The sequence below is a fragment of the Stegostoma tigrinum genome, chromosome 10, assembly GCF_030684315.1.
Source record: "Stegostoma tigrinum isolate sSteTig4 chromosome 10, sSteTig4.hap1, whole genome shotgun sequence".
NCBI lineage: Eukaryota > Metazoa > Chordata > Chondrichthyes > Orectolobiformes > Stegostomatidae > Stegostoma > Stegostoma tigrinum.
The window spans coordinates 51,154,456-51,181,848 of record NC_081363.1 but is presented as its reverse complement, the minus strand read 5'-3'; the positions used below and the strand labels follow the sequence as shown (position 1 = coordinate 51,181,848).

The 27,393-nt window shown below is 41.9% G+C and overlaps 1 protein-coding gene across 1 annotated transcript; it reads left to right on the top strand.

Moving 5' to 3' along the window:
• The first annotated feature begins 521 nt into the window (after positions 1 to 521).
• Positions 522 to 27,393, top strand: LOC125455702 (potassium channel subfamily K member 16-like). The gene is made up of 5 exons (XM_048538038.1): positions 522 to 729; positions 4,496 to 4,616; positions 7,149 to 7,315; positions 10,477 to 10,645; positions 25,955 to 27,393. The coding sequence occupies exons 1-5, from the start codon at positions 523 to 525 to the stop codon at positions 26,347 to 26,349; spliced, it is 1,059 nt and encodes a 352-aa protein (XP_048393995.1). The 5' UTR covers position 522; the 3' UTR covers positions 26,350 to 27,393.

The following is a 27,393-nucleotide window of genomic DNA, read 5'->3' as shown; positions in this document are numbered from 1 at the left end:
AAGAACTTGTCTCATGCATCTCCCTCAAACTTCTCCACCTCTTACCTTAAATCTAAGTCCCCTTGTATCTGATATTCCCATCCTGGGAAAAAGACTGACTATCCAACCTATCCATGCCTGTCATAATTTTATATCCTTCTTTCAGGGCACCCCTCAGCCTGCTATGAAAAATATTGACAGAACGGTGCAATTTAACAAGATACTACAATCGTTTGCAGAATCTTGAGGGGTTGCTTTTACAGTGTGAAGCTCTGCAGCAGCTTTCACACATTTCACCGATTCAGCAGTAACTTTCCAAAATGACTTTCGCCATTTACTTGAAAAAAAAATTATATGCAGTGCGTTCACGAAGATACCATGTTGTGGAAATCACTTCCTCTATCAGTTGAAATTCAAAGAGGAAATGTGCTTTTCGTTCCTCTCCGTATGTGTATATCATCCACACCACCCCCCCCCCCCCCCCCCCACGGTCTATGCATGTAGTGCATGGGGAGTGCCCAGCTCTCTCAGACAGCCGGAGGGATGGATGAGAGGAACAGACTGTCCTCCAGGAGGTGTGCGCTGCTTTTTCTGGGCTATTTCATGTACCTCCTGATCGGAGCTGTAGTCTTCCAGGCGTTGGAGTTGAAGGAAGAGCATAAACTTAAAACCAAAATCTGGAACGAGAAACTGCAATTCCTGGAGAACTGCAGCTGCCTTACTCGCGAAGTTCTGGAGACTTTTATGGAGGTGAGTACTGTCTGCAGTTTCTAAAGCAAGATCTGGTTTTACAACGTTTAGTTTCATTTCAGATCTAAGGGCGAATAGTGTAGCTGTTAGATTTAAACGGTGGAAGTATAGAAGGCACATTTCTGTTTCGCTTCAGTGAAAGGGTAGAGCTCCCTAATGGGAACCTGGGTGGGCGCCGTGTAAATCGAGCTATTTGACTCAGCTTGTTTCAATTCAACATTGCAGTGCGTCTTTATTCATTTTATTCTAAACTGAGGTCACCCTGTTTAAGGAGTGTGTGATCGCTATCATCCTCTGCAGGAGTTTTACCGTCAGCGTAAGACCATTAGATATAGGTGTAGAATTAGACCATTCGCCCGTCATGGGCTGCCGTGTTTCTCAATCCGATTCTCCTACCTTCATTCAGTAACCCTTCACCTCTTAAATCAAGAACCTAGCAATCTCTGTCTTAAATGCTTTCAATGACTTTGCCTGCAAAGCCTTCTGAGTTCCACAGATTAACCACCCTCTGGCTGAAGAAATTCCTCTTCTCCTCAGTTCTAAAGTGTCATCCCTTCACTCTGAGGCTGCACCCTCAGGTCTTAGTCTCTGCTACTGGTGGAAACATCCTCTCCACTCCACTCTATCCAGGCCTTTCAGTATTCTGTAAGTTTCAGTCAGACCTTTCCTCATGTTTCCAAACTCCATGAAGTACAGAGCCAAAGTTTTCAACCAGTCCTCTTCATCGCTGGCATCATTCTTGTGAAACTCCACTGGATACCCTTCAATACAAGCTCATCTTTCCTTAGATATAGGCCCAAAACTGCTCTATTCAAATGACCTTAACAGAAAAGCCTTGTGCTCAGCTAAGGTCCTGCAACTGGAACATTTGCAGAGTGCAGCAGCAGCATCCACGTTACCTCAATATCTATATCGCCACCAGGCAGGGTTGAACTAGGTTCAGAAGGTCCAAAGGATCTGCGCCGTTCAAAACACCTCTCCCCACCCACAACCTCACCCTCGCCCCTACCCTCATCCCTGCCCCAAGTCTTCTCCCCATGTTTAGTTTCGATCACAATTAATCCTCACCTTGGTCTCCAGTGCACCAGTAATGAGTAGTCAGCTACTTTGATCTACTGTTTCAGTCCTGGCACTTTGCCAAAGTTGATGGTTCCGCTGAGACAGAGAAAATAATTGGAAAGAGGAGTGACCATATGCATCCCCCAGAGCAGTAGCTTGGTTAACAGTATGAAATGATATTGCACAATTTCAAAGCACTGTATAAACTTGCAATTCAGTGCACTTCTGTTTCTGAATATTCATTGGCCAAATTATGACTGTTCTGTAGCATTGGTTCAATACCCTATTTGAACCACCATTAAATACAATAGTTAAATATATTTTCTTTTGAACGTAATTGAAAAATAGATAGCCTGTTACCTCAGTAAATACTAACAATTCAAGCTGCCAAAGGTACAAAGGAGCTGTTAAAGACTGGAGAAAATCAAGAGAACTGCAGACGCTGTAAATCAGGAACAAAAACAAAGTTTCTAGAAAAGCTCAGCAGGTCTGGTGCTTTCTGTGAAGGAAAAAACAGAGTTAACCTTTCGGGTTCTCAGGAAGAGTCACTAGACTCGAAATGTTAACTCTGAATTTTTCTTCACAGATGCTCCCAGAAAGACTGGGAGGAAGATTTATCTGTGTGGATGCTGTCTGGATCTGAGCATTGTGAGTCAGATGGACTCTCTATCCTTTTCTTAATGTTCACTTGTGCCAATGCACTCTTGCTGATTGTACAATCATGCATCAGTACTGCTGCCTCATGGTACTAGGGACCCAGGTTCAATTCCAGCTTCAGCCAACTGTCTGTGTGGAGTTTACACATTCCCGCCATGTCTGTGGCGGTTTCCTCACACAGTTCAAAGGTGAGCTGGTTAGGTGGATTGTCCATAGTGTCCAGAAATGTGCAGGCTAGTTTGAGTAGCCGTTGGAAATGCAGAGTGTTAGGGTAGGGGGTGAGAATAGGTGGGATACTATTCAGAGGGTCAGTGTGGACTTGATGAGTGGAATGGTCTACTTCCACATTGTAGCGATTCTATAATATCTAAATGAAAATTACATTAAAACATCTCTAAATTGACCCATACATCAGCCCATTTAAACACTGTGCCACAGTGTCTCAGCATTTAAGCTGCAGTATATAATACAAGAAACAATAATGAAACAGTGGCTCGTCTGCAGCAGTTTAGTTTTTATTTTGATGATTTATAATAACTGAAATAGTTTACAGATTGCTGCTATACTCACTGACCAGGTAAAGATGGCAGTTTCCTTTCCCATAGGACATTGTCGGAAAAACCCATCTGGTTCACTAATGTCCTCTAGGAAAGGAAATTGCCGTCCTACCTGGTCTGGCCTACCTGTGACTCTAGACCCACAGCAATGTGGTTGACTTTTAACTGCCCTCTGGGCAATAACTTCTGACCTAGATACATGAATGAATAAAGAAAAAAAACAAAATGGCTATATTCAGAAATAGATAGGAGCAGGATGAAAACAATACCAAGAAAGCTGGGTGCACTTATTCAATCAACCAGCATGTATGGAAAAAAAATCAAAACTTAAAAAACTCAGGACTAAGGACTTAATGCCTGAACATCTCACAGATACTACTTGACCTGTTGAGTCAGCATTGAATTATGACAATATTGTGAAATTATGGGTACAATGCTATGCTCTCCCCCATGGCATGCTTGGTGATAGAACTATTTAATTCACCAAGAGAGAGGTGGATGTGTCTGTGCCACCATCCTACCTCCATCCTGATTAATTCTGTGGTGGAAAGGCCAGTGGATGACCATCCTGCCCAAATTATGTGAAGCCCTTAAGTAACAATTGCTCGCTTAAAGGCCTCAGTGCATCATTACTTCTAGTAATTCACTGGTAAATAGAGGAGTAGCCATGCAGTGAGCACAATGATTAAACTCTGGTGTGTTTACTTTGTGGGCTGCTGATGGTGAAGTGTGGGGTGGGGCAAGTTCCTCATTCAAAAGAAACACACAGGATCTTCGGCATTATCAATGGGGCATAGGGTACAGGGGGAAGGAGGAATGAAAACTACACAAAGTATTGTAACAGTGGCTTAATTTATATTTCAACCAAATTCACTTGAACACATTTACTCTTGTACTTTTTTCTGGTTTTTATTTGTAACCGTAAAATGTTCTCAGTCTTTTTTTACACAGTTTTCTACTTTAGCTTGTACTTTCATGAGATTATCTATTTGAACTCCTAGATCCCTCTGTTAACAATAATCTTCATGATTGTTTCATTGAGTGTCAGTTGCTATCCTTTTTTAACCCAAAACCTAGGCATTTACCATCACCATTTTGAAATAACCTTTAACTAAATGCAAAAGTTTACCCATTAATTTACTGTATAACAACCAACTTTCTATTCGTGTTGCTCTTGAACCATTTGCCTGCAATTTCCTAACAAGCTGAATTGTGAAATAAGTTATTGAATATCCTTGTCCATGACATTTACAAGATTCATTACATCCACCCAATCGATCACTTCTTCAAAGAAAAAAGCCTAAAAAGCAATTGATATGTTATGTTGGAAAATAATCAAGCATGAGTATTGAGCCAAAGTGCCATTTTCAGAAATAAATCTCATTGAGTGAAATAGTTGTGCTAAATTTGTTTCTAAATTTAATTGTAATATGAGAACCAAGTATGTCTGCATTAGCATGAAGTAATATCAGTTATATTTCATATTTCTACAGGCAGTAACTGAAGCTGTAAAGCATGGAGTGAATCCTATTGGAAATGATTCCAAATCTTCCCACAGTAATTGGGATATGAGCAGCTCTTTCTTTTTTGCAGCTACAGTGGTGTCAACAATAGGTAAAGTTCACATTTATTGAATTAATTCTGAAGCTGAGGATCCTCTAACTCAGGGCGGGTTAAGTAAACTGGTACGATTTAAATCATTTTCCAATTCTGACTCTTATTTTTTATTATTATTATTATTATTATTATTCTTTAGTTCAGTTCCCATTTTCTCTCTGTTTTTCTGCAAGTACTGACTTAAGTTGCAATATGGCTTCACAAGTACGAAAAGCCCTTTCAGTGCCTTACCTAATAAATCATTCTTTATGTCCAAACCCAGACAGTGTGCTTTGATGGGAAACTTGAATACGAGGCAAGCAGCATAACAACTAAGCCAGATGCATTCTTCACCTAATATATACTTGGAATTATTTTCAGGAAGACTCATTGGGCAGTAAGCCAGAACATAATGTTGTCTGCTCCCTTTTTTTGTCCCACATGGCCACTGTACATTAACTGCAATGATTCCAAGTGGCTTGGATTCAATGAGCATCACAATCTCTGAGCCCAGTTTCAGGAACTATCAAAGTTCATCTGCACTATCTTCAACTCTACTGCTAAAGTAAAGTTAGGTCCCGGGGAGGGGGTTTGTCAGGTCTTTGGGGCTGGAGGTGATATCAGAACCCTAGGATAGAGGAGTTGGTAGCACTGAGGGTGGGGGTGTCATGTCAGAGTCCAGGGAGTATAAGGAGCCAAGCATACATGTGATTGGGTGGAGGTTGGGGAGTACTGTGAGGCTGTTCAGTTTTCTACTATTAATTTAAGTAGTTACTAACAAAGGCAGTGGAACCCTCCAAATTTTCAGATTTAATTGGATCCGTATGGAGGTTTCCAAGCACAGAGAACGTGCGCATCAGAGTTTTCAATATCCTGGGCAACTCCCCTGGAGTCTGCTACATTGGGGATGCCCCAGGTCCTGACATGCAAGCCCATCTATGCTGCAGAATTGGCTTTCTGCTCATTGGAGATTCCCACTTATTACGTTTAATTTCTGGAATAAAACAAAGAACTACGGATGCTGGAAATCTGAGACAACAGCAGAAATTGCTGGAGAAACTCAACAGGTCTTGTAATATCTGTAAAGAGAAAGCAGAGTTAGCATTTTGACTCCAGTGATCTTTCTTCAGACCTTCAGAGTTAATCCAAATTAATTTAACACCTTCATAACTTTTTCCACTCCTTTTGTCGCCTGACATTTTTATTTTTATGCTTTGCATATACAAAATACCTGTTCCTTGCCAAGTATTAAATTGTTTCATTGTGACACTCCTAGTTTCTGGCCTATCCTAAAAGATGAAGTCTCTGTTAATTTAAAGTCAACAAAGAATTCACTTAAAAACAGTAAAATGGATTTACAGTCACTCAACTGAAAAGGTTTCACTGTTTAGCTGACATACATTGGAATGTACAAAGGTCTTTCAATATTTATGAGTAAGTTTTTTTAAAAAATTGCAGTTGCTCAAGTTTAGCAGAAATTAGGTAAATTTCAAGAAAGGTTAGTTTGTTGATGTTACAATTGAATTTGGAGGGGTGAACTGATTCCTTTCTCAGACCCACTCTTCTTCTAGCTCTAGCAAAGAATGGTGATATTGCCAGTTACATAGATATCAGACTTTGTTTAGATCAGAAATAAATAAACCAGATTTCTTTGAAAAATTAAAATTTAAAATAAAAACAAACTCAACTTATTCAAGCAAAGATTGTTAAACACAGGCTTAGACAATTTATATATCATTATTCTTCTTGAAAATTCAGAAGTCACACAACATCAGCTTATAGTCCAACAGGTTTATTTGAAATCACAAGTTTACAAAGCGTCCCTTCATCAGGTGAAGTCACTTTGTGTGATTTCTGACTTTGCCCACCCTGTCCTCCACATCATGGCTTCCTGAAAATTGACACACACATCCACAAAGACACAATGCAGATTGTTATCTCAGAAGTAGTTTGGCTAAGTGACAGTTAAATTCAGGGAAAAAAGGATTATTCATAGAGCGTCCCAAATATTTTTCTACGGCTGAAGTTACTTATAGACAGTTAGTACTATGGTGCCTTATTGGATCAGTTGTGGCTGGCTAAAATGTCTTTTCTGGAGACAGTGAGATACATTCCAAAACGTTCTTTAATATTGGTGACAAGGACTTTTTGGGAATCTTCATCTCACATTCTATGCTGAGAGGATTTGGAGAGAAGGAGAGAGAGAGAAGCCAAAGGACTATTGATCCTCAAGTAAGCTATTTCAGTTTCTCTGTGTGTTCAAAATTCATAGCTTTATTACACCCACAAGCTTGATCATATGGCCTTTTCCTGTAAGTATTATAGACAGGTAACTCCAGTCAATGAGCATGTATTTTTTGTAATTGCTACATTTCTTTCTGCTGTAGCCAAGATCATCTGCTTTGCAAATTGTTGTTTCTGAAAAATTCAACATATATATGTCCATCTAATGATATAAGTTAATATTTCAGACAATATATCTTCATAATGAGACAAGGATTACCATTTATGGTTTTTGTTTTGAATGGTTTTATTTTTTCTTACCCAAAGGGTATGGAAATCTCTCACCCACAACTGCTGGAGGTCAGATCTTCTGTGTTTTCTATGCCTTGTTTGGAATTCCCCTGCATGTGATTATTCTCGGTGTTGTTGGCAAAAATCTATCTTCCCATTCAGAAAAAGTACGCGCTTGTCTGTTCAGGAAAGGAATGAAAAAGGTACAGGTGCAAAAATATACACTAAATTTTTAAGAGCTTGCCATTTGTATAATTATTTAAAACTATAAACACAAATTATGTAAAGTTAATTTGGGTCCTCTTGAACAGGTCTAATTTTAACTAGTGAAATAATGACCAATGATAACGAGGTGTAGAGTTGGATGAACACAGCAGGCCAAGCAGCATCAGAGGAGCAGAAAGGCTGATGTTTCAGGCCTAGACCCTTCTTCAGACCCGAAACGTCAGCCTTCCTGTTCCTCTGATGCTGCTTGGCCTGCTGTGTTCATCCAGCTGTACACCTTATTATCTCAGATTCTCCAGCATCTGCAGTTCCTACTATGTCTGAAATAATGACCAATATTGTCTTTAAAAGGCATCATTTTGGCCAAGATTAACCAATGCATAAATATTGCACTTACGTTACTTTATCACGTGCACACCAGAAGCCTATTCCATATTCGTATAACTTTGGATTTGTTATGGTGTTTGTTGCAGTAATTCATAAACATGATTCTACATTGACACAAATATATGCTGAAGTTAGGTAGCTTAAATATATATCAAATGGGAACTAAAACCACTATCCAAAGGTTGCCTGCCTTTCAATATCTTCCTTTTTTAATTCATGTTAGCCACAGACTATCTGTTGTTTAAAGGGAAGGGGAGAGACTGAAACCTCCTGAATATTGAATGCATTGCAGGATGTGTACAAAGTGCAGTCCCTTTGAGAAGAAAGGCATCAGGACGATTTTCAGGGAATACTACAATTGAACCTAAATCCCACAATTGCTCATGTTAGCACTCCTTCATTTTTCATTTCTGCCAATGCACAATAATGTGTACTTCCTGCTTACCTTTGAACTCTAAAATGAAAGATTAGCATCTGACAGTATACTACCACCAGAAAAGATATGTTCTGTCAAATTTTCAACTGTGGTTGTTTCAAACCAGAATCTCATTTGGTTCAAAAATTTGAAAAATCTTGCGTATAAAATACTAAAGCACATTCTTAAATAGAAGCCACGCTGTCATGCAACTTAAATGTGTATGTTGCATCATCAAGGCCACATTACATTACAATTGTTACGTACCCTTACTATTAAATAATAGATACATATGTCAACAACAAGTTACATTTTTACAAGACGTCTGATGTCATATATCAATGCTTCATAGAAGTATTACAATGGGTTGCCCCATTACAGGAAGGATGTGGAAACATTGGAAAAGGTACAGAGGAGATTTACCAGGATGTTGCCTGGTCTGGAGCGAAGGCCTTATGAAGAAAGGCTGAGGGACTTGGATCTGTTCTCATTGGAGAGAAGAAGGCTAAGAGGGGATTTAATAGAGACATTCAAGATGATCAGAGGATTAGATAGGATGGACAGTGAGAGTCTTTTTCCGAGGATGAAGACGTCAGCTTGTACAAGGGGGCATAGCTACAAATTGAGGGATGATAGATTTAAGACGGATGTCAGAGGCAGGTTCTTTACTCAGAGAGTGGTAAGGGCATGGAACGCCCTGCCTGCCAATGTAGTTAGCTCAGCCACATTAGGGGCATTTAACCAGTCCTTGGATAAGCATATGGATGATGATGGGATAGTGTAGAGAGATGGGCTTAGATTAGTTCACAGGTCGGCGCAACATTGAGGACCGAAGGGCCTGTTCTGCGCTGTATTGTTCTATGTTCTAGGTTCTAATGGAGTGTAATATCAAGAAATGTTTGGGCAGATGATCAAAATTTGGTCAAAGAGATGGAGTTTAAGTAGCGTCTTAAAGGAGGAATGTGAGATAGAGAGGCAGAGAGGTTTAGAGATGGAATAAAAGACCCAGAAGCTGACACAATTGAAAGTATAATTCTCAATGATACAGCAATTAAAATGGTAAATGGTCAAGAAGCCACAATTAGTAGCATGCAGGTATAGTAGAGAATTGTTAGGGTTGGGAGGATTACAGGGATGAGAAGTGGTATGGTGATGGAAGAATTTTTGATAAGGATGAAAATTTTGCAAGTGCTTAACCAGTGGACCAATGGAATTTGGTTCAAGTTACGGCACAAATAAGAGTTTCGTATGGCCTCAAGTTTATGGAAATAGAAAATGGGTGACCTATCTGAATACATTAGAATAATGAAGCAATGGCATGGATGTAGGTTTTAGTAGTTGACCCATTGGACAGACCAAAACCAGTGATGTCATTTCGATTGTAACATGTAGTTTTAGTAATAATGTGGATGATTCAGAAGTCTAAGGTCATAAGCAGTCAGGTTCAGCTTCAGACATTGCCAGGGAGGGAGACGACATTATTGGGTAGGGAAAACTGGAACAGCAAACATGGTTTAATTTTCCTAATATTATGACTCTATGAAATGTCTGCTCATCCAGTACTGACATTCAGCAAGAAGTCTGACAATTGAGGGGTAGTGAAGTGATCAAGAGAATTCATGGTGAGATAGGACTGGTGCCATCACAGTACATGTGAAGACTGACACATTTTTGGATGATGTTTTTGAGGGAATTCTCTGCCACAGAAAACAGTTGAGGCCAAAATATTGAAGGTGTTTAAGGAGATATATACATAGTTCTTAGAGCTAAAGTGTAAAGGGCAAAAGTAGATACAGGTACAGATGACAGGATGCTCGGCAATGACCATATTGAATGGCAGAGCAGGGTCAAAGGACCGAATAGCCTACTCCGTTTCTGTGTTTCTAAATATATTCTTGTGAGATACTATAGTTATGTTGGGGGATGGGAAGAGAAGTCATGCAGGTACTTCTCTGGCTGTGATGAGTCAGCTAAGAATGGAACAAGGTGTGTGTAGTTCAATCCACTTGGATGATTGTGGATTGCATTTATGCATATAGGTAAGTACAAATCAAATTGCTTCCTTGACAGTTAAAACAATTTCTTTGGCACAGACAGCTCAGGCTTTTGGGTAACACGATAATTAATAATATAAGAATTTGTTTAGACAGAAGTACAAACAACAGCAGACAGACTTTTTAAATTTGTAACAGTTTCCTGCAATTTTCAAGTCTGGTATTTAAGAATGTATTTGACATTTCCATTTAGAATTGTGTAGATCTGTGTAAAGTGAATGTTTCTTTAAATTGATACTTCTATCTGCTATTCAAATTTAAAATGAATCTTTATTTATTTCAGAAAAGAGTGGAGCTTTTAACATTCCTGTTTTTCCTTGTGATTGGTGCTGGAATCTTCCTGGCCTTACCACCTTTAGTTTTTTGCTCTATTGAGAAATGGTCCTACAGGGAAGGAGTTTATTATGCATTCATCACTCTCAGCACCATTGGTTTTGGCGATTATATTGTGGGTGAGTTATGATACACTTTATTAATTAATTGTTAAGAATGTAAGGATAATCACTTTTTAATAAATGAAAGACAAATGCATTGAAACTGCTGCAAACAGGCCTACTGGAATACGAATGCTGCGTTTCTCCTCCTCTCATCTAGATAATGCCAAGCCCCATTTAAAAATAGCACATTTCCCTAATAAGAAAACTAATGACAATAAAACTGCAAAACTGATATTACAGACAGTTTTGTTCATGTAAGCCATTGTAAGGCTATAATTATTTGTTGTGTTTTAGTATTATTTACAGTAATAAAAGTAGCAAAATGCAAAGACTGAAGCAATCTTTATATAACACATCTTAATTAAATGCATCTCTAACTTAATAATCTTATCTAATGTTAATTACATATACTAATTAAACTGCCAGCAATAAATTGCTGTTTCATAACACTTCATTACTGCAATGTGGACTATAAATACAGCAATTACTGATATAACGAACACTCTGAATGTCTGACACAATAATGGCAAGCTGTAACCCTGTAGTTTTTAATCTTCAACTGAATCAGTCTTCACTTGCTCTTTGCATGACTGAATATGGCATGATGGAGCTGCAGCCAGTTGCAGAATTCTGCAATAGACAGTGTCAATATTTGAATAAAGATTACAGTTTTCGATAATTCAGTCAAAACTGTAAATGAGAATGCATTGTATTCCACAAGCACCCAATAGAAATGCATTTGCATTAATTATTGCTTAAGTCTTCTTTCCAGCACAAATGTGTGCGTTTTCGAAGTGGAGATATGAACTACTTCTGATTGCCTGTACAGGCTTATACTTGAAAACATTCTCAAATCCTTGAAAATGAAGTCTTGTGCTTCAGGCAGTTCAAACTAAATGCTTGCTTGTGTTGGGATTGGTATTAAAAGTTGAAATAACAAGTGAGGAAATACAAAAGCTACCTTTATACAGAGATCTAGGCATACTGGTCCACGGTTCCCTGAAAGTGGCCGCCTAAGTGGATCAAGTAGCCAAGAAGCCATAAGACATGTTTGCCTTCATCCGTCGGGGCATAGAGTATAAAATTGGCAAATCATGATGCAGCTGTATAGAACGTTAATAGGGCTACATGTAGAATATTGCATATTGGAGAGGGCACGGAAAAGATTTACCAGTATGTTAACAAGGTGTAGAGCTGGATGAACACAGCAGGCCAAGCAGCATCAGAGCACCAAACAGATCATCCCCAATGGACTACAGTCCACATTCAGGCCTTCCCAATTTGGACCCAACTGTGACAATGTCTACATTCAGAACATTGAGATCCTTCAGAAGTGTTTCTCCCTGCAACTCCTGAAACAAACACTCGCAGCAGTGCATCGGCATCTCCGGCACTACAATCAAGCCGACCCCAGCTCAGAGCTTCCCTCTCCCAGACCTGCAAAGGACCTCTCCTGAGCTTCTCAAGCATCTGCAGTTCCTACTACCCCTTTATCAGTATATTTCTTGGTTTGCAGGGTATTAACTATGAAGAGAGGTGAATAGAATGGTTAGTTGGAGTCTTTTTTCCCATGCAAGATATGTCAATTAGAAGACATCGGTTTATAGTGAAAGGAGGAAAGTTTGAAGGAGATGTGAGGGTTAAGTGCTTGGAATGCACTGCCAGAGATGCAGGTGGAAGCAGATACATAACAACATTTAAGAGGCATCTTGACAGATAAATGAATAGGCAAGGAGCAGAGGTATATGGATCACATAGAAGCAACGACATTTATTGACGCCACAGGCAGGTGGACCAAAGGGCATGTTCCTATGCTATACTGTTCTTTTTTTCTTTGCTCATTGTTTAGGCATATAACTAGTAAAAGTATATCTCTGTATGCATACACATTAAGGATATTGCTGATGTCCAAAATTTTACCTTGCATTTGTCTTTACCAAAGAACATGGTGTCACATGAAAAACAATTGTTAATGCAATGGATGCCTAAAAAATTGATGAAGTGAAGATGTTTGAAATGCTGGCTGTAATTAAGGTTGCTAAGACTGCATGGGATGTATCTGGGGAAAATAAGGATGAAAATTGGTAAAGCATTAACCATAATTCTCCTTAGATACAGAGATAACGTAACGCCTCGATAATGGCAGAATTACAAACACTGCACATTATTTTCAAAACAGATTGTAATAAGGATAATCCCTGCAAGTAGTGGCCAATTTAACCTCATGTTGGAACAGCTTTTAGAAATCATGGGACAGGATACTCCAGTCCATGCCATGCTGAGGAGAATGGTTAGTGCGTGAACATATCAAGCAAAAGGTCAAAAATAAGATGGTTGCTGTTGAGAAAAACTTCAGTGATTAAGTGCTCTCCTTCAAATGCTGAGGCAAGTATGCCACTAGCAGGTGGTGAGCACCTTATCTACACGTATTTACATTTCATTCATGCCACGACTCATTGGATTAAACTTGACTTTCTCAATGAAGTTCCACACAACCTAGAAACTCATACTTCAGAAAACCAATACTAAAAATTAGGAATGTACCTGGTGAGTTGCATTTCTTCATCCACCTCAGGACAAGTACTTACTGCTATGTCCTTACAGTGGCATGGCTTCAAACTCCACTCTCAGTTATTGGCATATGATTTTTCAGAGTAGAGTTGACATGTCCAAGTGGACCAGACATGCTGTATCCCTGGACAATCTCTGTGCCCAACAGGCACATGGCAAACTGGAGGCTGTTTATGGCTGAACAGCACATCTCAGCAAAAATTGCAAAGGCCTGCTTATGGCTGATCTGCATGGAACTATGAAACAGAGAGTGGCATTGACTAAACAGCACTGAACCACAGAAGTGATGAAAGCGAGGAAGGAAAGGTCAGTAAGGGTATGTTCAGTGTGGGTGGGCAGTTGTAATTCAGTCAGCCTAGGGACTAAGTGGCAGTCCGTCTGGGTCTGGGGTACATGTCAGTCCAGATTTAAGAGGTCTGTGTAGTGCAGTGTCAATTGTGAAGCTAACTCATGTCCTGTATTTTGGGGCTGTGCTGAAGCAGAAAGTATGGTCATGGGTGGGGGCAGTTGGATGCAGTAGCCAGGGAGTTGAAGCTGAGGCACTGTACTGTCTTGTAGGGAGATCAAGGAACATCAGTGTAAAACTAACTTCATTCAAGGAAAGGATCGTTCAGGCTCAAGTAAAAGCAAAATAGTGCAGATGCTGGAAATCTGAAATAAAAGCAGCAAGTACCAGAGAAACCCAGCATGCCTGAAAGCATCAGTGGAGAGAGAAACCAGAATTGATGTTTTGAACCCAAAATGCATAAAAATGAAGATTTGAAAAGGACACAATTAACATCTCTATCCCTCCTTCACAGCTTTAGCAATGCCCTAGTCTTTGGCTCAGGGATTGCTCACTATCTGCTCCACTTACTGCCTTCCCTCGCTGTCTACAACATAGATGAAAACAACATCAAGGTGCCACAGATTAATCTTGCCATTCGACTGGTTGTCTTGCTTCTTAGAAGCAGCCACAAAATGTCAACTGCCCAAACAGCCAGGACAGCTGCAGCAATCTGATCCAGCACTAGCTGCAGACTAGCTTGCTGAGGTACAACAGCCCACACAAGCCGGTCAACATGCATGGTGCACGTTGGCTTGAAACTGAGTCTCTGGGGCACCATACAGCCATCTGCAAATGACAGACTGGCAGTGTCAACAAGTGACTCAGATGTCCCGGGAATCGTGTCCTACATCTGCCAACTTCTGGATGTGCTCCTGTGTCCTCGTGAACCAGGAGGCCAGCCCATCCCAGTTGCCTTGAAGGTGACAATGGCCCTAGACAATCTGAGTTGATCACTCATAAATCTATCCAGGTGGTGACCGATGCTTTGTTTGCCAAGGCTTCCCTAGTTATTATTTTCCCAATAGATTCTGCCAGTCAGGCGGCCAGGGCAGTGAGATTTGCTGCTCATGTAGGATTTGAACAGGTGCCGAATGCAATTGATTGTATCCATGAAGAACAATAAATGTCCTGTCAGGAATACACAGACTGATACTGAGGAGATTTATAACACTTAGCCGACTTCAACAGGGCTAAAATAAAGCAGACCCTTGGGCTCCTGAAGATGGGATTCACATACCTGGACTGGTTAGGTAATAGAAGGTAGTATACCCCAGAGTGCCCCATAATTGTTTATTGCTCCCTCTCCAACTTGACTGTACAAAGGGGACAGGTTTCCAGTCAATAGGAAATAGAGGAACAGGACTTCTCCTTTGAGGATGAAGCTGATCCTGAAATAGCCAAGCACCCCCACTCCCCCTTCAATATCAGATCAACACGATTTTAGCCTGTCAGGTGAACATCCTGACCACACATTTCTTAAGGCCTGAGTTCCATGGACCTGTGTCTTTTTGTTGTTCTGCTTGTAAATGACCTACTATTTGGGAAGCTGTACAATATCTATCCAAAACATCTCTTTAACTTAGAAGTGTCTCAATTTGCAACATTGTTTGAAAATAAATTGTTTCTTCTGTCACCTACTGATGTGATAACTTTCAGGCAGAGGGCCTACCTGAGAGATCTGTAAACTCTGAGCTAACTATGTGAATATGTAGCTGGAACACAGCGGGCACTGCAGGGACTCTTGGAGGGCTGCTATATTTTGGGCTGCCCTCCATTAAAAAGAAGGCTGATTAAGGACCGCTCAGACCGAGGAAGGTTCTCTAGGCTTGACACATCCTACTTAATATTTAGTCTCACATTGCCCTCTCTGTCTCTCCCAACAGTCCTGCAGAATGTTAGGATTCTGTACTGGATCATTACTATGGCTGTGCATTCTCAGTAAGTGAGCCTCATGAGGTGTACAAATGCCAACATTAGTCCCCCATCCACCAATTGCTCAAGGGACTGATGAGATGTGCTTTACCTGTCTCATATACTGAGAATGCCTAGCTTGTCTATGGAAATCCCAAACAGTTAAGAGACCCTTGATTTCCACACCCTTTTAGGTGCTACACACTTAGCACGACTTTCGTGAATTATCTGTACAAGGTCCACTGTGTGCCTGCCCCAGGCCCAATATCTTGCTGTTGAATCGATGGGACAAGTCTTTTTTCCTCAACATTACCGCTGAAGCTTTGACTGCACTGGCCAAATGCTGGACCCATATGTGCTGGGGGAATGAGAGGGAGTTCAGACACACACATTACCGATGCAGTGAGACAAGCAAACATATCCCAAGGGAAGGGTGGCATCTCATTGTAATAAGGGAGGGTGCTGCAGGGCTTTCACTTCATGCACCCAGCAGGGAAATGAGATGGCATCACATGTTAAAAGAGTGAAAGTGTCAATATATTTACACGTACAAGATTTCTATACTTTAATGAAGCACCAGGCCACAGAGGTGCCCTATTAAGGATTACCATTTTCTTTGCCTCGCACTACATCTGGGGGCAAGCCCAATATCTGCAGGTAGGCTGGAAGGAACCTGCTGGCTCGTAGGCCCAGGTAGCGGTGAAGACCTTTGCGGCTGCCCTGTCTGGGCCCAGGGGCTCTGGAGTGTCCTCAGATGAACTTCCATAATGCCTGCCTATCGATTCTTCATCCTGATGGTGCCTGCTGGCATCATCAGGCTGCAGTGCTTCATACCTACCCCCTTTACAATGCATTGATACTGGGCCCACAAGGCTTGGGTGATGGAGTGCAGTTCAGAGCAAACATTGAGCAGCCACTGAGCGTGTTGCTGGCTCTAGCTCCCCAAGGCAGCAATGATCCCTTCCATTGAATACAACCAAAAGAACTGTGGATTCAGTAAAACAGAAACAAGAACAGAAATTCCTGAAAAAGCTCATCAGGTCTGTGCTAAATGGTCCGAAGTGTCCAGCCATTTACTGTATTCTTTTCTCTTGCAATTGACACCCCAAAATGCTACACCTCATACTTGTCTGGATTACATTCCATCTGCCATTTATCCATCCAACTTTCTAGCTGATCTGTATCCTGCTGCATCTTTTGATATCCCTCCTCACTATCCACAACTCCACCAATTTTCATGTCATCTGCAAACTTGCGAACCAGACCACTGACTTTTCATTCAAATCACTTACATATATTACAAACTTCAGAAGTCTCAGCCCTGCACCTTGGGAACACCACTCATCAGAGACCTCCAGTCAAAAAAATACCCATCCACAACTACCCTCTATCTACTATGGTCAAGCCAATTTTGCATCCACTTGCCAATTCTAGATTCCGTATAATTTGATCTTCTGAATCAGCCTATCATGAGAGACTTTGTCAAATACTTCAGTAATGTCCATTTAGATAACATAAACTGCCCTATCCTCATCAATCATCTTCATCATTTCCTGAAATAACTCAATCAGATTTTTGAGACAAAACTTCCCTCACATAAAGCCACACTGACTGCCCATAATAAGTGCATTCTGTTCCAAATGCAAATAAGTCCTGTCCCTAAGAATCTTCTCCAATAATTTCCCTACCACTTATGTAAGGCTCACCAGTCTATAATTTCCTGGATTATCCATGATGCCCTTCTTGAACAAAGGAACAACATTGGCTATTCTCCAATCTTCTGGCACCTTGCCTGTCGCTAAAGAGGATACAAAGATCTCTGTCGAGGCCCTAGCAATCTCCTTCCTTATCTTCTTCAGCATTCTGGATAGATTCTCAGGACTTAATGTTTCTCAAGACACCCAATACCTCCACTCTCTTAATATCAACACGGAGTATCAACAAACCCCTCTCTAATTTTAAAGCCATCCATGTTCTTGTCCTTGGTGAATACTGATGCAAAATACTCATTAAGGACCTCACCCACGCCCTCTGGCTCTACACATAAATTCCCTCCTTTCTGTGTGTATGGACCTACCCGATTCCTAACTAACCTCTTGCTCCTAATATACATAGGAGATTCTCCTTAAACCTGCTTGCCAAGGATACCTCTTGGCCCCTTGTAGCTCTCCTAATTTCTTTTTTAAGTCCTTTTTTGCTTCCTTTATGTTCTTCAAGGGCCTGGTTTGATTTCAGTTTCCTAAACCTTACATCTGCTTCCATTTTCTTTTTAACCGAACTTACAACATCTCTCATCATCCAATATTCCCTCATCTTCCCATCCTTATCTCTCATTTTCACAGGAACACACTGGACTTTAACTCTGGTCAATAGACTTTTAAAATACTCACATATGTCCTCCACCTTTAGCTCATGTCTCGCTTCTAGCATCCCTGTCTGATCTTCCTCTCCCTGTCTCTGCAGGTTGAGTTTCTCACTAATAGCCAAGTACACAGGTACATTTTCTGCGTGGGGCTCAGGCCTCTGCCAGGCCTCTAAAGTCAATGACATTGGGTCTTTCATGTTCCACTAGCTGTGGACAAGTGTCAGTGATGTGGTCACCAGATTGTTTCGCCAAGTCTACTTGAGATACAGTATCCACCAATGTGATAGTTTCTGAGCTGTTGGAATGTGCAGGCGAGTGCTTTGAAGGCATGTCCCTGAGGGTTCAGACTTCATCCCGTACTAATGCCGAACCAGTTTTGTAATTTATTTAGTTTTGCCGTCTGGTTGCCATGCATGCCTGTGGAAGGCAAAAGCAAGAATGCATTGCTGCAGATGCAAGACTATTCTGTAGAAGAATGTATGAGGGTGTCTACACATCTGAGAACTGACATAAGAATGTTCCTCACTGGCTCTGCCATGTCTCCCTCTCCACAGGTGCAGAAAAATTGTCAGTGTAAGGTCTGTGTGAGCTCTTCAATGCACTTCAAGCATGTAGATTCCGTGAGGAGACTCAGAAATGGGCAAGTCAGCTTCTGGTTCCTTGCAGCCATCTTCAGTCAGGAGGTGTGCAAACGAAAACCAGAGGTTGGAGAAGCGATGAGTGCTTCAGATAATACACCACAGGCCATGTAGGAAGTAAGACCATTTAAGGGCCCACAACTGTACTTTAACTCAAAAATGGAAAATTCTGACCCTTGACACAAAGGAAAATCAATTTAGACAAATATGCTTTAATTGAGGAACGCTAACACAGGTTTGTAAAGCATAAATTGTATTTAGCTAAATTGATTGAGCTTTTTTTTGATGATGTAACAGGAAGTTTAATAAATGGCTAGGTGTTTGATATGTCTTCCAAAAAGTGCCATATTAGACTTGTAGGCAAAATTGATACCCGTGGAATGCCATGTTTTCTGAGTGAAAAGAAACAGAGTAGTGCTAATAACTGATTATTTAAGTGAAGAATGGTATATATTGGGGTTTCCCAGGCTTTAGTGTTAGGGCCACTGCTTTTGTTTGATTATCACCATAATTTTATAATTTGTAGCTTATACAAAACAAGGAAGCACCATGAGCTGTGGGGAGGATACAATCTCAGAATTGGTACAGTGCAGAATGAGGCCATTTCAGGCTATCATGTCTGCGCTGACTCTTAATGAGCAGCTCACTTCCCTTGCCTTCTCCCCTTAACCCTGCACATTGTTCCCTTTCAGATAACTGTTACGTTTCTTTACAAATGCGTTGAATATACCTGCCTCCACACACTTTCAGACAGTGCTTTCCAACCTGCAGCTGCTCAGTGCAACCCTTGATCCTGGGATCAACACCATCCTGAATTCACATCTGTGGCTAGAGAAACCCTAGCTATTGTCCTAACTGCTGAATCATCTATCACCACGGCTCTTCCAGCCTTTCATCTATTCCACACCTGAGCCCCCTAAGGTACCATGACTTGGCTTTGTGTATACTCCTAAGTGAACCATCAGCTCCATTCCATCTGAAACTGAATATTGCTTGGAGAGCGAGATGCAAAGAACTCCTGCACTATGTGTGTCTGTTCTTATGACTGCCTTGTGATCATACTCAACATACTCTTAACCTGTGCAGTGATCACGTCTATAAATGTGCTATCCATGTAGCTCTCAGCCTCATGGATAAACTGCAGTGATATCCCCAGCTGCTGCTAAAGTTCTGAAACCCAGAGTTCAAGCTGCTGCAACTGATGGTATTACCAGAGACAGAGGAGAAGCTAAGGTTATTCTCTTGGGAGAAGAAAATGTTGACAAAAGATTTAATAAGAGAATTCAAATCAGAGTAATAAACAGAAACTGTTCTATTCGTTGAACTGTTCTATTAGTTTAACTGACAAAAGAACCAAAGCAGCATGAGGAAAAACCTCCTTACTGAACAAGTGGCTAGAATTTTGAATGCAATCTCTGAGAAAATGGCACTGGCAGTTCTACCATGGCTTTCAAAGGGAAATTGGATAATTATCTGAACAGAGATGATTTATGGGCTCTAGACAAAACCTAGAGGTTGAATTTTTCTCACACAGTCAGCATAGAAACATTGGATTGAATTCCCTCGTACTATGTTGTAGTCATTCTATAATTTTATGGAACATAAAATATCACAACAAATACACACAAATCACAAAACTATGATTTTAAAGCACCCTTCCTCAGTTTAATGTACAATATGCTCAAAAATTCTTATTATACCCAATACCAACATTATTAGATTTCCCCACACTTGAGAATTTGAAGTATGGTATGTCGACGAACTAGAATACTAGAATATTATTGCCTTTGCTGATTATCAAGAGCAAACAGAATCAGCTATTATGAAATAAATGGTGACTTATGATACCCATTCTTCAATATATATCCACTCTAGATAAATTTGCACATCAACCTGAGAGCCCAAGTTGTTGCAGTTTTGTCTTAGAGCAGTGATGTCAGATGAAACAAACAGTTTTGTTGCATGCAGCTGCTGTTAGTTTTTTGATAAATTAAACGATTGAAAAATATCCTATTGCACATGGAGGAAATAGTTTTATTGATCACACCAGTAATGCAGAAAGACCATATACAAGAGTCTTACTTGAAGTCATTGGCAGCAATTGTTCCACTTCATGCAGGAGTAATTGCACTTCTGTTTATTTTCACATTTGTCCAGACAGAACAGAGACTAAGTACTTCTGTTGACATTTTAAAGCACAATGTCATTTGTCAGTTGCTAGGAATAAATCAATAAGGTCCTTACTAGTTTGAAAAAACAAATCTGTTGCTGATCTGCTGTGTTTGTGTTTTGAGAAAAATTGGCGTATCAGCTAGGGTAGTACTACAATGCTATTTGAACAATTGGTGATAGCTTTTAATTGGACACTGCTCACCCAACAGTTGTTCATCTGAACTCAGTACAAAATTAGCATTGAAATTATTTGACAAAAAGAAAACCACCTTATAACAATTTCTAAAATCAAAGCTTGAGTATCATTTGTAAACATACAATATGATGACAGTTACCTGCATGGTGCTAAAATATTACTCCACAGTAGTCTGATGTATAAAAGAGGAAAACATATAGTAAATGGTAGGATCCTTAAGAACATTGATATACAGACCAATCCTGGGATCTAAGTCCATAGCTCCCTGAAAGTGGCAACACATGTGGATAAGGTAAAGTAGAGTTACAGCAAGCTTGCTTTCAACAGTCAGGGCATTGAGTATAAAAGTTGGCAAGTCATGTTGAAGCTGTATAAAACTTTAGTTAAGCCACATTGAAGTATTGTGTGCAATTCTGGTCACTACCCTATAGGAAGGATGTGGCTGCTTTGGAGAGGAGGCAGAATAGGTTTACCAGGACGATGCCTGGATTCGTCTGTATTAGGCAAAAGGAGAGTTTAGACAAACTTGTATCAGTGATAATGGGAACTGCAGAGGCTGGAGATTCCAACATAATAAAATGTGAGGCTGGATGAACACAGCAGGCCAAGCAGCTTCACAGGAGCACAAAAGCTGACATTTCGGGCATGGACCCTTCATCAGAGAGGTGGATGGGGTGAGGGTTCTGGAATAAATAGGGAGAGAGGGGAAGGCAGACCGAAGATGGAGAGAAAAGAAGATAGGTGGAGAGGAGAGTATAGGTGGGGAGGTAGGGAGGGGATAGGTCAGTCCAGGGAAGACGGACAGGTCAAGGAGGTGGGATGAGGTTAGTAGATAGGAGATGGAGGTGCGGCTTGGGGTGGGAGGAAGGGATGGGTGAGAGGAAGAACAGGTTAGGGAAGCAGAGACAGGTTGGACTGGTTTTGGGATGCAGTGGGTGGAGGGGAAGAGCTGGGCTGGTTGTGTGGTGCAGTGGGGGGAGGGGACGAACTGGGCTGGTTTTGGGATGCGGTGGGGGAAGGGGAGATTTTGAAGCTGGTGAAGTCCACATTGATACCATTGGGCTGCAGGGTTACCAAGCGGAATATGAGTTGCTGTTCCTGCAACCTTTGGGTGGCATCATTGCGGCACTGCAGGAGGTCCATGATGGACATGTCATCTAAAGAATGGGAGGGGGAATGGAAATGGTTTGCGACCGGGAGGTGCAGTTGTTTATTGCGAACCAAGCGGAGGTGTTCTGCAAAGCGGTCCCCAAGCCTCTGCTTGGTTTCCCCAATGTAGAAGGAGCCACACCGGGTACAATGGATGCAGTATACCACATTGGCCGATGTGCAGGTGAACCTCTGCTTAATATGGAAAGTCATCTTGAGGCCTGGGATAGGGGTGAGAGAGGAGGTGTGGGGGCAAGTGTAGCAGTTCCTGCGGTTGCAGGAGAAGGTGCCGGGTGTGGTGGGGTTGGAGGGCAGTGTGGAGCGAACAAGGGAGTCACGGAGAGAGTGGTCTCTCTGGAAAGCAGACAAGGGTGGGAATGGAAAAATGTCTTGGGTGGTGGGGTCGGATTGTAGATGGTGGAAGTGTCGGAGGATTATGCGTTGTATCCGGAGGTTGGTGGGGTGGTGTGTGAGAACGAGGGGGGTCCTTTTTGGGCGGTTGTGGCGGGGGCAGGGTGTGAGGGATGTGTTGCGGGAAATGCGGGAGACGCGGTCAAGGGCGTTCTCGACCACTGTGGGGGGAAAGTTGCGGTCCTTGAAGAACTTGGACATCTGGGATGTGTGGGAGTGGAATGCCTCATCGTGGGAGCAGATGCGGCAGAGGCGGAGGAATTGGGAATAGGGGATGGAATTTTTGCAGGAGGGTGGGTGGGAGGAGGTATATTCTAGGTACCTGTGGGAGTCGGTGGGCTTGAAATGGACATCAGTTACAAGCTGGTTGACTGAGATGGAGATTGAGAGGTCCAGGAAGGTGAGGGATGTGCTGGAGATGGCCCAGGTGAACTGAAGGTTGGGGTGGAAGGTGTTGGTGAAGTGGATGAACTGTTCGAGCTCCTCTGGGGAGCAAGAGGCGGCGTTGATACAGTCATCAATGTAACGGAGGAAGAGGTGGGGTTTGGGGCCTGTGTAGGTGCGGAAGAGGTACTGTTCCACGTAACCTACAAAGAGGCAGGCATAGCTGGGGCCCATGCGGCTGCCCATGGCCACCCCCTTTGTCCACTTGCTACAGACAAAGGGGGTGGCCATGGGCACCCGCATCGGCCCCAGCTATGCCTGCCTCTTTGTAGGTTACGTGGAACAGTTCCTCTTCCACACCTACACAGGCCCCAAACCCCACCTCTTCCTCAGTTACATTGATGACTGTATCGGTGCCTCCTCTTGCTCCCCAGAGGAGCTCGAACAGTTCATCCACTTCACCAACACCTTCCACCCCAACCTTCATTTCACCTGGGCCATCTCCAGCACATCCCTCACCTTCCTGGACCTCTCAGTCTCCATCTCAGGCAACCAGCTTGTAACTGATGTCCATTTCAAGCCCACCGACTCCCACAGCTACCTAGAATACACCTCCTCCCACCCACCCTCCTGCAAAAATTCCATCCCCTATTCCCAATTCCTCCACCTCCGCCGCATCTGCTCCTATGATGAGGCATTCCACACCCGCACATCCCAGATGTCCACATTCTTCAAGGACCGCAACTTTCCCCCCACAGTGGTCGAGAACGCCCTTGACCGCGTCTCCCGCATTTCCCGCAACACATCCCTCACACCCTGCCCCCGCCACAACCGCCCAAAGAGGATCCCCCTCGTTCTCACACGCCACCCCACTAACCTCCGGATACAACGCATCATCCTCCGACACTTGCGCCATCTACAATCCGACCCCACCACCCAAGACATTTTTCCATCCCCACCCTTGTCTGCTTTCCGGAGAGACCACTCTCTCCGTGACTCCCTTGTTCGCTCCACACTGCCCTCCAACCCCACCACACCCGGCACCTTCCCCTGCAACCGCAGGAAATGCTACACTTGCCCCCACACCTCCTCCCTCACCCCTATCCCAGGCCCCAAGATGACTTTCCATATTAAGCAGACGTTCACCTGCACATCGGCCAATGTGGTATACTGCATCCATTGTACCTGGTGTGGCTCCTTCTACATTGGGGAAACCAAGCGGAGGCTTGGGGACTGCTTTGCAGAACACCTCCGCTTGGTTCGCAATAAACAACTGCACCTCCCAATCGCAAACCATTTCCACTCCCCCTCCCATTCTTTAGATGACATGTCCATCATGGGCCTCCTGCAGTGCCGCAATGATGCCACCCGAAGGTTGCAGGAACAGCAACTCATATTCCGCTTGGTAACCCTGCAGCCCAATGGTATCAATGTGGACTTCACCAGCTTCAAAATCTCCCCTTCCCCCACCGCATCCCAAAACCAGCCCAGTTCGTCCCCTCCCCCCACTGCACCACACAACCAGCCCAGCTCTTCCCCTCCACCAACTGCATCCCAAAACCAGTCCAACCTGTCTCTGCTTCCCTAACCTGTTCTTCCTCTCACCCATCCCTTCCTCCCACCCCAAGCCGCACCTCCATCTCCTACCTACTAACCTCATCCCACCTCCTTGACCTGTCCGTCTTCCCTGGACTGACCTATCCCCTCCCTACCTCCCCACCTATACTCTCCTCTCCACCTATCTTCTTTTCTCTCCATCTTCGGTCTGCCTCCCCCTCTCTCCCTATTTATTCCAGAACCCTCACCCCATCCCCCTCTCTGATGAAGGGTCTAGGCCCGAAATGTCAGCTTTTGTGCTCCTGAGATGCTGCTGGGCCTGCTGTGTTCATCCAGCCTCACATTTTATTATTTTAGACAAACTTTGATTGTTTTCACTAGAGCATCGGAGGCTGAGGGTAGAGCTATAGATGAATATAAAATTTTGGGAGGCATGGATAGAGTGAACAGTCAGAATCTTTCTCCCAGAGTGGAAATATTAAATACTAGGGGGTGTAGCTTTAAGATGAGAGGAGGTAAACTTTAAAAGAGATGTGCAAGGTAAGTGTCTTACACAGAAGGTGGTAAGGTACATGGAATGTGCTGCCAGGCGAGGTGATAGAAACGGATGCAACAGCAAAGTTTAAGAAGCATTTAGACAGCCATATGAACAGGCAGGGAATAGAGGAATAAAGATCTTTTGCAGGCACATGGGATTAGTTTTGAATGGCATAGTGGTTGGCTCTGACATAGTGGCTGAAGGGTCTGTTCCTGTGCTGTATTGTTCTATGTTCTAAAAGTATTGTATTAGATCATAAGAAGAATGTGAAGTTCCTCTGTTAACAACAATTATTCTTTAAAATTAAACTTGTTGTTACAGCTGTCCCAATAAATATCCTAAAATCATTATCATTGTTCCGTCATTTAAAGCAGAATTATTGAATCACCTGCGGTCTGCAGCAGAGTGAGCTTTCTTGACATCAGCCTAATCATTGGCATTTAACGGGAAACTGTGCACTATGTAGCTGATGAAACTGAAGTACAAAATCTGAGGCTGGATACCTCTCCTCACAAATTGTAATTTTTCTCTGCCTGTCTTGAAAGATATCACCTTCTGCTGTGTTTGTAACAAATTTGATAGATCTTGCAAAAACTGCTTTTGCTGGGCATGTATTTCAGACCTCAATTTTAGTGTTTGAAGGTCAAATCATTTTGTACACATGTAGACTGTTTTTGCCACCTAAACTGATTCAAGTATCAGCTGAAAATGTTGGAAATATACAGAAGGTCTATCAGATTTCCAACAGACAAAAGACAGAATTACGTTTCCTGTGATAATATTTCATTCAAGCTAGGACTAATGATCTTCAAACAGAAACATTGGTCTGTCATATCTCTTTAGAAATTCGTGCTATGCAGCAGTGCTGAGTGGTTGCATTGGATCAGCCAGCTGTTATACATCTCACTAGTTTCTGAAGAGAACAGAACTGAACTTCTATCAGGGATTATAACTGGTAAAAAGGCACTACTAGGTTGATACAAGCATGTACCTCAACATGTTTCCAGCGTTTTGTTGTGTTTTCTGTTTCTTTCATTTCTCAGATTTAAAAGACTTAGTTTACTTTGAATTTCTGAGGTAAACTCATTATATCTATGCCAACAGGTGTCAATCCCCACATAAAGTACTTAAAATTTTACCGGGCAGTGATGGCAATCTGGATCCTCTTTGGCATGGCATGGTTGGCACTTCTTTTTAACTTACTGACCACCTTCATGGAAGACACTGAAAAGAAAATTGCACAACTTAAGAATAAGAAAAAAGAAGCAAAGGCAAAAATGAACTTTAGATATGATGCAAATGCAAACTCGAGCTCAGCGGATGATTCCATATTGTTGGATTCAGAGACAGGTGTGCAGGAAGGGGCCCAAAAATCTTCTGATCAGGAAGCATTTTTACAAGTTGAATCGAAAACAATGGCTTCAGATCCTTCTCAACAGGAAGCAACGTCTGAGCCAGAATCTTTGAATGCGCAGAATGCAGACCACGAAATAACATAGACTAATATTTGTCCAATTATTCCAAACTAAGGAGGCCAGAAGATATCTCAAATCACTGGTCAACTTTAGTAAGCAACATTTAAAGCAAGAGTGGGGTAAAAATTTGAATTCACTGACGGGGTGATAAACTTGTAGAATTAATTACCTTCCTATTATAGAACCTTGTCCAGTTATGAATCCCACAGACATCAACATATCTTCTGCCTCAGCAACATGTCAGGAATAAAGTTATGACTAAATGTATTAGGCTTAGAGGGGCTCATTAAAAATTCAGCAGGATGCAAATTTCTTTCTGCCACTTTTTGGCCCTGAAATGGTGCTGTTCACAGAGCCTTAGTTCAAGCTTCATTAATATTTTTGGGCATGCTTTGGTCTCCACAGGTTGCCCGCTATTTTAAGAAGATAAATTTCAGTTTGTGGGGCCAGGGATAGGGAAGATAAAATTCAGAGCTATTGTGGAATCACTTGCTCTTTTTGGCTCCGCAGAAATTTCTTTCTTCTAAATTTTTAAAATTTACTAACCATCAGAGAATTCTGAGTGACTCCAAATCTATCAACATAAAAGCATAGTATTGAATATTATCTTCGGGTTTTTCGTTGCTTCAGAAAGTATTGGGAGGCTTGCAACATGTTTGAAATGCTGAGGTTTCCGTCAGTAATGGCTGGAAACAGATATTAAAAGAAATGTTAAATCATATTTAAGTATGCTTAAAATATAGCGCAGGTGAATTTCCATTCATTCAACATAACGCCATGTGTACAGATTTACAGAGTTCACATTGCAATTATGAGGCTATTGTGCCCTGCCTTCAGAGCTTACCATTTGAATTATGCTAATTGTAAGCTATGATACAATAGATGATAATACAGTAGTTATTCAGTTGTTTACATGTGATTCAGTATTTCAGTTCATGTTGCAATAAGAGAGTCATTGATTCAATATGATTCATGCATTATTATAACGTCATTCATACACCATTTCAATATACTGTTAAAACATTCATTCACAATGAAATATTACATTGGCTTTTTGTACATGTAAAC